Raw genomic sequence first — 15,095 nt, 5'->3', positions numbered from 1 at the left:
TAGTATGTGCATGACATCTTTAGTCCCGTGTGAGATTCTCCCATCGGTCCTATGGGGCTAAAATTAGCCTGGCAGAGCTTAGAGGAGGGCAAAAATATCGGCCATTTTTATCAGGGATTTTAAGTCCATGATGAAGCCAGTAGACTTCAGATTACATTGATCAATTCTTAGAAAATCTCTTTTTTGCTAACCTCTATCTAATGTCGTCCTATAAAAAAAGATATGAACAACCATTAAATACTTAAAATGCTAATTTTAACACACCTCCTTTAATGTTATCTTTACACAATATAAAGCATTCATTATTCATATTTCTAATACACAACTGCCATATTGCTTGGTTTACTTCAAATATTTTACACCCAAGTACAATAACACCGTTTAAGTGTAAAAATAAGATGTACATACAATGTCAAAGTATCCCATATCAACATGAACCAATACAGACACACAGAACAATTCTGTCACAGATATCTCGCATTTTTTGCCAAATCACTAATGCTAAAAGAAGAGAGATACTGACCTGAAGCACCCATGACTGCAGACATTGAGAAAAGAGAGACAGTGAGTGGGAACGCACACAAAAGGAGAGAGAATGAGAGAGAGAATGAGGGAGGGGCGGCTCCTGCTACCATTGGCTATTCAAGAATGGAGGAACATACACACATGGAGGCTTAAGAACAGCATAACAGGTGACAAATGGTACAGACCACGGCAAACACACACGTTCGCAAAAGCATTGCCATGACCCATTCACAGAAGCTAATTAATCCACATCCGAGTGATGTGCTTCTCCTATGTAATGAAAAAGAAAGGGGGCAGCGGCTGTTGCTATAGATACAGTGTTCCAGTTTCTTACACACAACGCTTAGGGGGCCAGCTTAAAATAAGATGGTGGGGGGGTAATGTCGTGTTTAAATGTCGGCATGTAATTATAGTACCAGAGATCCACATCCAGCATGGCAGCCATGCCAACACGATAACCTTTCACTTCCTGAGTTAAAGGTCACGGCCATAGGGATGGCCTATTCTGGCAACAAGAGGTCAAGGCTTGGCTGGTTAGTACTGACCTGGTGACAAATTCTGCACTTATGGCATTCAGTCCAGACTACATTAGTGTTGTTACAACATCATTCTTCAGATAAAGTGGTCACATGACAATTACAGGTAACTTGGATGCAGAACTGAGCGCCCATGAGAAAATATGGCAGCATTCATTGTAATAAATGGGATGCTAATGGGGCATTTCTCTATGTATTATCAATCTTTTTGGTTTGTAAAAAGATCAATTAAATATAATATATAATTAAATATAAATATAATTGGGGATAGTTCACCCAAAAATTAACAACGGCAGTACTCATTCACTTCTATTGTAATGACACAAAACCAATGCAAGTGAATGGGTACCACCGTTGTTCCGTTACCAACATTCTTCAAAATATCTTCTTTTGTGTGCTGCAGAAGAAAGAAAATCTATTTATTTGAGTGAAATATCCCTTTAAATTTGGGATTTAGTAGCTATACGTGTTCTGGTAGCTATATTCCATAATACCATTTATTGCCATAATTGATATTCAGACAATTGTTACCGTGGGCAATAAAAATGAATACTTCTAGATAAAATATTAGCATAATTGTTAACATTCTCAGAAATCACAAAAGTGTACTTTCTATCAATAAGTCAAGATTCCAAAAGTTCTATCAAAATCATTTCTTATGGAGACTGAGCAAATGTGAACAAAACCTATTAAGTGTATATATATATCTTCAGGCAAGCTGATATATTTTTTAATGCGGGAAATGTTCTAGCAATTATCACGATGTAAAAAAACTTCCATCACACGCTTAGTTGTAGTTTATTGGTTGACTGAATGTCAGCTAATCTGAATGGCTGAAAATAGATGACCTAAACCGCAACTGAAGACCTACTATAACAATCCTATAACAATGTTCTACCATTGTGCTCCTAGTCAAGACTCCAGTTAATTTCAGAGGAAACTGCCGCTGGATTTACTGTGAAAAAGCTTAAATGCACTGAAAAAGAAGATGCATCTCAACATTATCCTAGGCACACAGCCCTAGAAATTCCAGAGCTAAATAGAACGATAGTAAACGATAGGAATACTCTTAGAATGATTCACTGATTGGTTAATCACATGACAGGAAAGGGTGTGTTACTGGCAAGATGATTTGAGGCAAACAAGCACAGTTAACTGTCAGATTCCTTGCTGCTTTTGGCCAATCAGAGAATGTTAAACTGTATGCTTAGAGTCTTTTCATTTAGTGGATGAATAGTTTATTCTGATTATTAAATATACGATGTTTACTAAAGAGGAATGATGTCTACAACCTTTTAAAGAGAATAGCGATTGACTTCCAGCCTTTAATGGTTTAAAAAATGCAGACTCACTGATCGTTTTATATATTTATGTGTTGGTTTGTGCAAATCTGAGTCCCTGAGTGTGCATGTAAAAGCTGTCCGAGTGAGAAGAAGAGACCCCGGAGTGGTCTGGGGTTTGATATGAATCATCAAAAATAAAGAGATGACTTTACGGTGATGTCATACTTGTCCTGCAAGGAAAAGTATAATGCCATACAAATTCAGCAAAGCATAGAGAAACAAATTAGAAAGGAGTTGAAAGAAAGTGCTTGTGTTAAATTATTAGTGTAATTTCTAGATACAGCATATAATACTAAAAAAGAGATGAGATTTACAATTAAGTAATAGCGTTCGCTTTTTTGAAAGGGGGCCAAAGACTAAATCTATCTCCCAATTTAAATGCAACAATTTCAGATGTTAACACATCTACACACACAAATACCAACACTGACACAATGCAGTTCCTCCAGATGGTGTATCTTTACTTCACCCCAACTCCCTTCATCTAATTATACTGTAAAAAAAATGCCTGTTATTCTACTGGTACAGTCCTGAAAAACAACCTCTCCAGGTATCATGGATGCCTGTTGAAGAGAATGACGTAATCAAAATGGGTGTGACCTGGTTGCTATAGTGACAGCCTCATCCATCGCTGCTGCAACCGTGATTAAACATAAAAACAGCCTGAATTCTGTGCTGTAGCAACCACGTACAAAACAGAAGGGTACCGTGTAAGCATAGCTCCGAAACAGACAGACCACCTGCCACCCCCACCCTATATCCCAAAACAGCTGCCTCCCCTTTGTCCGACCAGCACAGAAACGAAAGGAAGCAACGGCATATTACAAGCCACAAATCAGCACAAATAAAGTAAATTATTAAATACATACACAGCAAAAAATATATATCTGTGTAGTAGAATTAATAGATTGATATTCAGTTTTACACAAACACACAAGCACACAGATGCTGTACCCTGCCCTCTCCAGCCGCACGCTTTCTTTTCTTTATCCATGTCTCTCCCCTCGTCAACTGTGGTTTCTCTCGCTGTTTTCTGGAATCTCTTTTCCCCTTCGCTGATGTTATGTCTTCCCGAGACCCACTATCTCACACGTCCAAACGGCATGAATGGACAGAACAGAGAGGAAAAGCAAGATAAGAGGAGAGACAAAAGATGGAAGAGAAAGAGGCTTCCAATGTTAGCGACAGGGATTCACAGACAGAGAAACAGAGTGAGCAAGGGAGAGAGAGAGAAAGAGGGAGGGAGATGATGTTGGATGAAACAGTAAACACTGCAGCCTCCACCGCAGAGAGTGGAGCGTACCATATGCGATGCCTGGAGCATGAGGGGGAGATCAGATCAAAGTGGCCCCACCCTGTGCCCCCCCCACACACATAAAGCTCATACATAAACATAAGCAGCTGTCACGTGATATAGATGAAATAAAGAATGGCATTGTTGTTAGCTAAAAAAAGGGTGGAGTGTATTATATCAGCATATTTTTTAAGCCTTCGAGGAATTGTGGGTAATGTAGTTTTCCCTAATCTGGATGAATTTGAAAACAAAATGGCCCTGATAAAATCTATTATGATTTAATCTACAATGAGTGCCAAGGTATTTAAGGGCATGCTTCACCCAAAAAAATATTAATGACAATTCTGTCATTATTTACTCACCTTCGAGTTGTTCCAAATCTGTATAAATGTAATTGTTCTGATGAACTCAGAGAAAGATACTTGGAAGAATGCTTATAACCATTTTGCCAATTGTTTACCAAAGTAAGGAGCAATATAATGGTGGTTTTCTGTCCTTCAAAATGTTTTATTTTGTGTTCAACAGAACAAAAAATTATAAAGTAATTTGATCTACTATGGGAGTTAAGGGGGGGCAAGATCTGTTTGATTATAAGCGTTCTTCTAAATATCTTTCTCTGTGTTCTTCAGAGCAATTAAATTGATGACAGAAATTTCATTTTTGGGTGAAGTTCCCATTTAAAGAAAAAAGAGCAAGAAGTGACACAGGAATTTATTTTGTGTTTATCTTTCGGTGTAGTAGGTTTTTGCTTATTTATTATTTTCGTCTGATGTTTCCTTTTGCATCTTCCTCCAAATGGCTCTCCTACAGCTTAAGCTCCCTGCCTCCAGTGTTACTATGGCAACAGGCTGATCTGTGCTGTGATCCAGATTGTCTCAGGATTGCAGTCAGTCTACAATAGAGCACACTAGATAAATGTTTTTAACATTATGTTGTTAAATACCCATCTCTTTCACATGAAAGTATGTGGTATTTACCAACAGGTTCTTAAAGGAGATATTTACTGTATATCTAAGTATTTAATTAAAATCCCTCAGCTTTGTTACAGAAACTACCAGTCTCTACCGCCCTCTGCAGGCCATTCATAGATGAAGCCCTAAAAAGGCGTTGACCTCTTTTTTCCAGCATTCCAGAACCTTCAGTTGTACTCCATAGACAACGCATGAAAATGTGTGTATGAAAACAATACACAACATAAATCTGTTATTTAGCCACTCTGTTTGTCTGTTGTTTTATCTATCCTGCTGAAAAACGATGGAAATTCTAATGGATTTAGAATAGTCTAGTTAAATGGGAATTGTGTTGTTTTTAATGGAAACCAAAATTGTCACTGCAGGTCTCTAAGATGCTGTATTGGGTTCTGTTGGTAGGATGTTATATAGCAGACGGGAACCAATGGAAATTGGTTTTAATGGTAAACCTTATAATGATATTTATAATAGAAACTATTAACATTGTATTTTTTCAGCAGGTTATAGCTGCCAGCATTGTCTTGGTAACACTTAAGTTATAAAGTTATGTAGGCCTATATATGGCACTGTTTCATAGACAAGGCTTAGTTTAAGCCAGGACTATGCTTTAGTTAAATTAGAATATAAATAGCTTTTTTTTAAATGCCTTAGATAAAAACATTATTAGTGTGCATCTTGAGACAAAACAATGGCACTGACAAATGTTTTCAATTTAGACAGCTCAAATTTTCATTTTAGTCTGGGACTAGTCCTAAACCGTGCAAATATATGATTATTGCAGGAAATACAATTAATAAACAATAAAATAAATAAATATAATATAATAACAAATGTGTGTGTGTATGTGTCATCAACAGCTGTTCCCTTATATAAATATGTGCATGCACTGCCCCCATTTTACAAGAGGATTATAAAACTACTGTTTACAAGATTCTAGAGAGTAACCACTTGATCCAAAACACAATTCATTTCTCTCCGCTGCCAATGTTCATTCTTTCAACCTCAGTCAACTGTCACAATGTCAGAGTTTCAATGACAAATGGATCAGATTCACACAAACATTGTGTGCATTAAAGACAGACTTTGATTTCTGATTCAAGCAATTTTACATCTGTGTGCTCTGGTTGAGTGAACAAATAAATAAACACAGCAGTGCCTCAGTTAGTCTTCAGAGGATATACTGTACAGACATGAAAAGAATTAAGAGACCATATTAAAATATTTTAAAAAAATACAGTTTCACTATTTATAGGTATGTGTTCAGGGGTTTTAATTATTTTTCTTTAATTCTGTGAACTACTAACAATATTTTGCACTAATTTCAAATAAAAAGATTGTTTCTATTTTAAACTGGCGAAACAAGTCAAAATAATAGAAAAGATGCTCTGTATTTTTTCAGACCTCAAATACTGCAAAGAAAACAAGTTCATATTCACATTTAAGCAATACAACAGTAATATTTGTAATTAGGAAAAGTAAAAAAATATATATTTTTAATGTAATAACCTTGATTTTAATCAGTTTTCATGTGTCTGTCTTGTCATGTTGTCAATCTTTCACATTGCTGTTGGATGACTTTATGTCACTCATGAGGAACGGCCACAATACATCTAGAAATGCTGATTAAATAAGAATTTGGAATGGTCTTAATTCTTTCTGCGGCTGTTTATATATTTTTACATGAGAAACATCAGTATACCCTAAATTCCATGTACACCTTTCAAGCACAGTTCAAAAGAATTGAGAATACTGAAAGAAAGTGAGAATACTGGAATTTTTCTGGAAAATCTCTTTAAATCAGCCATGACTGAACTCGATACAAATCTTTCATTGTCTTTCTCTCATTGAAGCTGGGTTTTCTAAATAGACTTAGCTGTGATAATGACATGAACAGTGCATACTCTGAGCAGCATTACAGACCTGTGGACGGGCAACACAACTACACACTCAAACCAAGCCACAAGCTGATAAGAAACCAGATGAATTACACAATAAATCCAAACAACCAAGATTTAGAGATCCAGGGCTGTGAAACATCTGAGAGATCCTGTGGTCATTGTTTTCTCATGGTTTTTGTAGCGCATTTATTTCTCAGTTCTGCGAAAGTTTAAATGTTTTTTATTTATTTAACCAATACACTGTAGATTTTGTTCAAAACATTCACAAAAGTCCAAGGTTAAGACCAACCCCCAAGCGCCAATGCAGAAAGCAATTGTAACAAAAACGGACAAAACAAGGGATGTTAGCAATTAATCAAAACCCAAGTCCCTTTAGTGGAGGGGTTCTCAACCTTTTTGATTCCAAGGCCCCCCCATTGTATTCAACAATATTCAAAGGCCCCCCTCCTCCCATTCACAAAAACTCATATTTTTTACCTAATAAAATATTTTAGAGCTTGTCATTAACTAGAAAATTATTTATATATTACAAAAGTCATCATTTCAAAGATAGTTTTGTCCAATTTTAGTAATCTTGAGGCCCCCTTTGAAGTCAGCCGGGGCCCCCTATGGGTCCCGGCTCCCCTGTTGAGAACCACTGCTTTAGGGAAACTGGCAACTCGGCTCACTCTGTGCGTGCAACACATCTGAGCAGCTATTTCAGACTCAAATCCTATCTACTCAAATGTGGAAAGACAGATAAATGTAAAATTGCTGGCTGTAAACACAATTAAATAACATGTGTCCGAACAACAATTAAATTTGACATCATCCATCATGAATTTGGTTCTTCATGTCAAATTGTGCTTTAAAAGGTTTTTCTTCACAAAATATGTATTGACAGTTTTATGGGATGCACTCACCTGGCCCGAAGTTCACTTTTGTTCTGTGTTTGGTTATTGGTCAGGCTAGGGGCTCGTAAGATAACAATATATTTTAGATTTCATTTATATTAATATTTTATTGTATATTAATTTTATTAAATTAAAACTGCTCAACAAATATTGATTCTTTGCAGAGGTCTACCGGAAATTTGGGCCACATAACGTTTATGTTGTTGCCAATGAAACGTCTATAGAACCCCGCCCTAGAGAATCAAAATTTAGTTCAATATTAGTTTAATCAACACATCCATCATGTTGTTTCAGTTAAGAGTGTTGTTGTAAATGTGTTCAACTTCACATCATCATAATGTTCATCACATCATCATCATCAGAGGACATTCTCTGTCATAGTACAGAACTAACCCTAGATTCCAAACCCACGCCGCCCACTGTGCTGCTGTTACTCTGACAGGTTGCAGAGCAATGTTAAAAGTGACATCAGCCTTTAAAATAGCTGATGAATGATAATCGATGGATAGTCTCCAGTTTGTCGTCCTCTGTACAAACCGACAGCTAATCTCTTTACAATGAATTGATACTTAAGTCACTGTAGATATGAACTACACTGTCGGACCAAATGAGATTTATGTGGCGTGTGAACAAAGCATCATGCAGTGAAACCTCTTACCTTTCTGTTTGTTGATGCTATGGAAGAACACAAGCGGAGCTGCATCTTTCTCCGTGGTTGCACTCTCAATACTGCTTTTGCTTTCACTCTCCTGGTCCTGAATGGAGTGTTGCTCCAGAGCCACTGTCAATGTTCCCATTACAGCAGGCCTGGGTTTGGTGGACCAGCTGTCTTCTGGTTGTGGCTTGGGCTCTTCAATGGGTGTTATTTGTTCTTTCTCTTTTTCCTTTTCCTTCTCTTCTTCTTTCTCTTTCAAGGTGCTTGCTGGGGGTTTGATGAAGGGAGAGGTGGATGCAACAGGAGTTGTGATGGGCTTAGAGGAAGTAAGATCTGGGATCAGCGGAGACGTTTCAGGACGTTTTGGGGCAGAGTATTCCTGCTCCCTCTTGGGACTCTCCTCAGAAGCTGATTCAATTAGTAGGTCGCTGTCAAGCTCCGCCTCCCTTTCTTCTCTCAACAGGCTGTAGAGTGGTGGGTTGCTAGGTTGACCAAACCCCCCTTTCATGCCTCCAGATAGCTCGAATGGGTTACTAGCGCTGACCTTGTCTGGTTGAGGCTTTTCAAATGGGTTGCTAGCTTTATCACTGACAGATGTGTAGCTGGTCTGCTCGAACGGATTGCTAGATTGACTAAATCCACCTTTTGAGGTTGGGGATTTTGGTGTCAAGTCATGCGTCGGCGAATCGGATTCTTCAGCAACCTGCTCAATTTCTGAATCCCCAGATTCATCTCCACTGATGTTAAGGTCTTGAGCCCATGGAGAGGAGGGTTTAGGTGAGCTCTTGATGTCTTGATCTTCTTGAACATTTGGACGATAGGTGGTGATGATGGAATCTTGGGTGGAGCTCACAGACTTCATTCCAGCAGGCTGGAACAGCACATCAGATGGAGACTCTCGACCTGAAAAAGAGTGAAGGGAAAAGTGTAAAAGAAGAGCAATTAAAAAGTAGCAAAATAATGTTAAGGTAATATAATAACCATACTGGTGTATTTTGGTGCTCTGATGACTGAAACTGTACTGTTGTGAAAATGATCCTAGTTATTATAGTTTTAATTTCAGTATTAATGTAGTTTAATTATTATTTTGAATCAACCTTTTGATTTTTAGTTTTCATGAATTTCTTATCGCTTTTATTATGCACTTTTGTCATTTGATTATTAATTTTTTTTTTATGTTGCTATATAAGATTAACAAAATGTTTTAGCTGTTAAAAAGTTTAGTTATTTGTCAATTAATAATTGTAATGCCTCAACTTAAACTTATTCATTTTCACTTAGCTTAGTTTTTCAATAATATTTATGCTGATACTTCATTTTATTTTAATTAAAAAATAATTATAATAGTTTTAATGAACTATAAAAATGTTAGGGTCAGACTAGATTTTCAGAATGCCGACCCTTGTACTTTTTTCAATTACACATCATGGATTCCAACATATTTTTTTCCTGCTATTGTAAAGCTATATTGTACAAAACTGGATTGTGATATAATACTATCATTAACATTTCCTCCAAAGGTCACATTGGGGATTATTGTTCTTCTATTGGTCACACGTTGTAACATGATACAAATTCGCTGGTCAAACTTGACTTAATGAACGCAGCAAAGTGCAATTGTTTTTGCAGGAGCTTATGTTTCCGGTCTATAACATTCACACTCTTATGAATAAAAGTCAATAGAACAATAAGTCTAGTGTAACCACGACTTAACCTTGGTGGAAATTTAGTAAAAAGTCAGCCGTGTCACATGTGGGAAGGATCAGTGTTATTATGGTTACTAAAACTGAAATAAAAATAAACCAAACCTACGTATTAAGCAATGAAATAAATAAATGACAAAAGCACATTTATAGCACAAGCACAAAATAAAAAAAAGACAATAATACTGTACCATGAAAACAAAAAATATGAAAAAATATAAATAAAGGTTAATTAAGTTATTAAGTTATATTCAAAAATTAAAAGCCTAAAATAAGATATGCACCTGTAGGGGAGTGGTTAGGGGAGTGGTTAGCCGAAGAGGCCTCGCTGTCGTCCTCTGGTTCTGAAAGTGTTACAGTGGGAAGACCCTGCTGACCAAAACTGAGAACATTCTCTTTTTCAGATACACCCCCTTGTGGAGACACCCTCACAGGCTGGGCCGCAGCATGGTGGGACTCTGTCGTAACGGTGATTTTCACAGGGCTGGCATTCTGTGGTGTTTCCATCCTACGATACGAACGGAAATCGGCCAACTCTTCATCTGAAGGATCTTCCACGTAAGGAAATGTGTGCTGCCCACCCGCCGAACCCGGACTATCCTTCACCTCCACATCTTCAGAACCGAGAGGGCTCTTCTCCAAATAGCGTCCCAGATCGAAGGGGTCATGGCTGGATTCTTTACTTTCCTTTTCCTGCGGCTTCGGCTTGTAATCTTGAAAGTCATCTTCGTCTTCATCATCGTCATCATCTCCAAAGGCTGCCATGGAGGGCTGCTGCTTATTTTTGGCATCGCCAACACTACCAAAATCACAGAGGTCATCCCCCATGTCCATGTAGCTGTAATGGTCAGTCTTGTGCGAGCTTTGCAGGGTCGTCTGGTGATCCGAGGGGTCACCCGGGGTCATGCCAATCCCAGAGTCGGTTCCAGTGGGAGCAGGTGGAGAACGGTTGCCCTCGGAGAAAAGAGCAGCGCCGTCATTGAAAGGATTAGAGGAGGACTTTGAGGAAAGGAGAGATGTGTAAAGATCCCCTTCTCCTGGGGACGACTTCATAAACATATCAGACAGAGAGTCACCTAGAGAAAGAGAAATAGAATGTTAAGAGTATAAAGAAAACAAAAGCTGACGGCAACACAGGCGGAAAAAGCATTCATTAGTACAGCTGGGAATCGAGAACTAAAATAACAGTATATACATTACCAAGAACAGTTTTTTCGTTCAAAAAATATTACCAAAAAGATTTCATTTTATTTAGTTATGTCCATTTAAGGGACTCTTTCAAATCATTACAATTTGCAGGAAAGGGAAGACATAGAATAACGTGCAATGTTTGTTGTATGTAAGGGAGGGGGTGTGTAATATGCAAAAGATGTAGTACAGCTAGCTGAACACATAAGCAAAAAAAAGAGTATTAATCTGTCTTTCATAGCTGTAAATTTGATTATCACTGGACTTAGAACAAAAGAATATGGGGTACACAAAGACAGCATTGAAAGGATAGTTTACCCAAAAATATACAATATTTTTCCTGTGGTAGTGAATGATGCCTAGAACTGTCAGTTGCTAATATTCCTTTTTGGGTGAAATATCCCTTTAAACTTTCAGACTCTGTTTAGTCCCTGTGTGCTAGATCAAAGCACAGCTGTCTGAGACACAGCTGGAACATCTAGTGTTCTGTCTCTGTGAAATCAGTCAAGTTATAAGAGGATTATGGAAAGTTGAACAATAAACTTTGTGACTTTGACATCTCTAATAACCAGTACACAATTTGGAGAGGGTACCAATGTTACTGAAGGCACTACAATGGACCTAAAATCCAGGCCAGCAGATATAAAATGGACCTGCTTAATAAGTGACAGCGCCTTGTGTTTTATCATTTACTGTTTAGCTTTCATTCTTTTGCATAACACAAATTTTAAAGAATGTTGGTAACCGAACAATGGCTGTAGCCATTCACTTGCATTAGTTTTGTGCCCATTCAATAAAAGTGAATGGGTACCGCTGTTGATCGGTTACCAACATACTTCAAAGTATCTTCTTTTGCGAAGGCCAAAGTCATACAGGTTTGATGACAAGAGGGTGAGTAAATTATAAACTAGGGTGAACTATCTCTTTAAATGTATTTATTGACAAAAATGAGATTCTAGATCTTCACCACTGTGAACTATCACAGGCTCGCTCTGGCTGAAAGTGACAGGAGGAATGTTCCTTAACAATTGATCTCCCTCGCTGCCTTGCTCTGTCGCCTGACTGACTTTGTGAATACGGACCAGAGTGTCCACACCAACATTCTTCCTCGTCTAGTCTTTTTCTCCGTATTAGCCAGGTGGAGAGAGACAGTCAGAAGACAGATAGAGTGAGCAGGATGGCGATTATAGAGGACATCTTGAAAAGCCTGAGTGATGTTATTGATGATACGATCAGAGTTGCGGCATTTCTGCTCAAATCAAGCCGCTCACCATGTATTTCCGCACATCCATATCATTTAAAAAGCAGCGAGCTCACTGACTTGGCTATCGTAGAAAGACTCTTGTTCGGCCTATAAATAGACCTCATTGTGTTAATTTTAAAAGGAAAAATGCTAAAGACTGAGCCAAAGACAGCCCAAAACGACTCGGTTTGAAAGACAGGAAGAGAGAAAAAATAGAAAGAGAGACAGAGTGAGAGGGGTGGGAGTAAAAGTGCATTTGAATGTGTTTGAGACAATATGCGTAGCTGGGCTCGGATCCACAGGAGGCCCTGGCTCATGAATATTTGAGCGTGTGAGAAAGACTGTGCATGGGTTTATGCGTGCATATGTGTGCATGCATAGTTTGCCCACAGCTAATAATAGCCCTTTGAGCCATAATGTCGGCTTAATCAGATTCCCAATGAACCAAGAAACACCTGCAGAACCAGAAACTGATAATTAGTCTCACAACCTGAAAACTGTCTTACAAGCTTCGTGGAGGAATAGTTTAACCAACCAACTACACCCTTGAATCAAAATTTCCCCATGTTTTACTCACCCTCAAGGCATCCTAACTGAATATGGTTTTCTTCTTGAAGAATAATGTAGTCTGAGTTATAATACCATTATAACTATAAGAAGTCATTTTACTTCCAAGCGGTAGAATGGGAGTGAATGGGTGTTGACTTTTTAAAGCTCCAAAAAGTGCATCTATCGATCAAAGCACTGCTCTCTGTGGTCTTCTGAAGCGAATCGATTGGTTTGTTTAAGATAAATATCCATATTGACAGCGCTACTAACATTGATGTCTAGCTTCCGTCATCTCTCGAATGAAAAAACAAGCCTCTGGTTTTGGAGCTTCAAAAAGTCAACACCCATTATCCCGCTTTGAAGTAAAATGATACATGGTATTATAACACCGACTGCATTATTCTTCAAGAAGAAAACCATTTTCCGTTAGGATGCCTTGAGAGTGAGTAAAACATTGGGAAAATGTTATGCAGGGGTGAAGTACTGCTTTAAGCTCCTAAATGCATAAAAATAACAAAATCATCATAAACAGCTTATGGCATAGGCATTTTTTTTATTTGACGGATGAGAAAGAATATCAGTAAATTACTTTGGGTTTTGAAATCAATATGTTAGCCTTAGCCTAAATATCTGTAAACTAATATACTGTTAACGAATGTCTCTCACTTCCACCAGTATGGATCAATGATTTTTATGATCTCATCCTGCACTTCAGCTTACCGTCTCCCAGATTGTGAGGTAAACAATCGGCCATATATTAAAAGAGGGGGTAGACACTCAATATGCCCCACCCTAACTTCCTGTTTTAGTGGAAATTGCATCAAGACATCATACAAAGCTGTGCATTTCATTTACGTAAACTGTTCATCAGGCAAAGCTTAAAGTGGCCATTAAAGTGTTTCACAGAAAAAATAACAGCATCCATGTTTAGAAAAACACGGGAGTGAGTTATATTAAACTTTCATTTAAATTTATGAAAATTTGTAAAAGTGAATGATGTACCATAATATGTGCACATGTGTATGAAAGTTCTATATCGTGTGTGAATTTTTATGTTATCTATGTAATAGATGGAAAGAGGAAAAACTATTTTTTTGGTCACTCAAGTCCTGCATAAGTTAAAATGATCTGCATCAATGGTTAATAAAAGAATAACCTTGTTCAACTCACTTTGGGACCACATACACTCTCTCTGTTCCTTCACTTCACTTTAATCATCTCTATTTAAAGCACCCATATCTATATAAAGATGTAGTGAGGCCAGAATTAGTAAACCCCAGTCCAAAAAACTTGACAATGTGAGCTGTCATATTGAAGTTTAATAGTCCAGCTATGAAACATGAGGACATTTATTGGAGGCGTGGACAATAGCTAGTTATTGAGCTATGATTTAAAACTGTAAGAAAACACAATGATAAAGACATAGAGCAAGACGTATTACAGGAAATATGTGAAATGTGCTGATGTCATGGACAGTAATTATGACCATAGCTGTGGCTTTGTGAAAACAGGACAGGATCTACAAAGGCATCAATAGCTTTGAGATGTGTCTTGCCGTCATTTCTGCATAATTCTAAAAAACAACACACAGCACACTATAATATTTGTTTGTTTTATTGTGTGTGTGGTTTGTTTGACCATACAGCTTAAACCAGTTGTCTAGAGCCCGCTGCGTGTTTGTGTATGCACTGTCACACCCATGGCCTTGTCTGTCTCTTCATCTTCAATTCACCATCTTCTTCTTTTATCCCCGGCTTTACCGGCGACGATAGCAAGCGGATTTCGCCGCAAAGACGCACAATGCGCAATAATATACGGAATTACCTGTAGATGCAGTTTCCATGGCAACCCCGCTTGCTTCAAAGGAGTGGAATTGTTGCTCGGGCGCGCTCGTCTCGCGTTCCCAGCCTTTTGCGTGAAGATCGTCCCGCATTTCGTCAAAACGGGGCCCTGCGCTCCCAAACATCCCGTTCTTCTCCTCTCCGAACCACTTGCCATCTAAACCCGGCCCCTCGTTCGAATTAGCGGACATGCTTACAGGGAGAGACGCAGAGATGACTATCACGAAGCGAGAACGACTCTCTGAAATGTCAGACGGAATTCAAGATGTGACGCTTAATATGGCCGATCCTGACCGATGCTTCCCGTCTCGCGGCAGCGGAGCCAGTGGGCTCGATGTGTTTGGTTCAGCGTCTCAGAGCTGACGTCACTGTATCTGTGCGCCTCGCGGTTGGCACGGATTTAGGACGGAGAGAACGACATTCCGGTTAGAGGACGGTCCGCGTGCGCGCGCCTAC

General features: G+C 38.4%; 1 protein-coding gene across 3 annotated transcripts in view; it reads right to left on the bottom strand.

Annotated features, from left to right (window-relative positions):
* Window positions 1–15,095, bottom strand: part of rtn1a (reticulon 1a) — a 19,954-nt gene extending 4,859 nt beyond the window's left edge. Inside the window, exons 1-3 of one of the 3 annotated variants that reach the window (XM_079472270.1) lie at window positions 14,623–15,095; window positions 10,103–10,894; window positions 8,119–9,018 (exon numbers count right to left, since the gene is read on the bottom strand). In XM_079472270.1, coding sequence (XP_079328396.1) covers window positions 8,119–9,018; window positions 10,103–10,894; window positions 14,623–14,830 — 1,900 coding nt within the window. In that variant the 5' untranslated portion in view covers window positions 14,831–15,095. Of the gene's footprint in view, window positions 1–523; window positions 562–3,358; window positions 3,711–8,118; window positions 9,019–10,102; window positions 10,895–14,622 lie in introns of those variants that run through there. The other 2 variants (XM_079472271.1, XM_079472272.1) reach the window with 2 other exon arrangements.

Source organism: Barbatula barbatula (assembly GCF_947034865.1).
Source record: "Barbatula barbatula genome assembly, chromosome: 14".
NCBI classification, from domain to species: domain Eukaryota; kingdom Metazoa; phylum Chordata; class Actinopteri; order Cypriniformes; family Nemacheilidae; genus Barbatula; species Barbatula barbatula.
The sequence above is the reverse complement of the archived record's forward strand: the minus strand, read 5'-3'. Positions and strand labels throughout refer to the sequence as shown.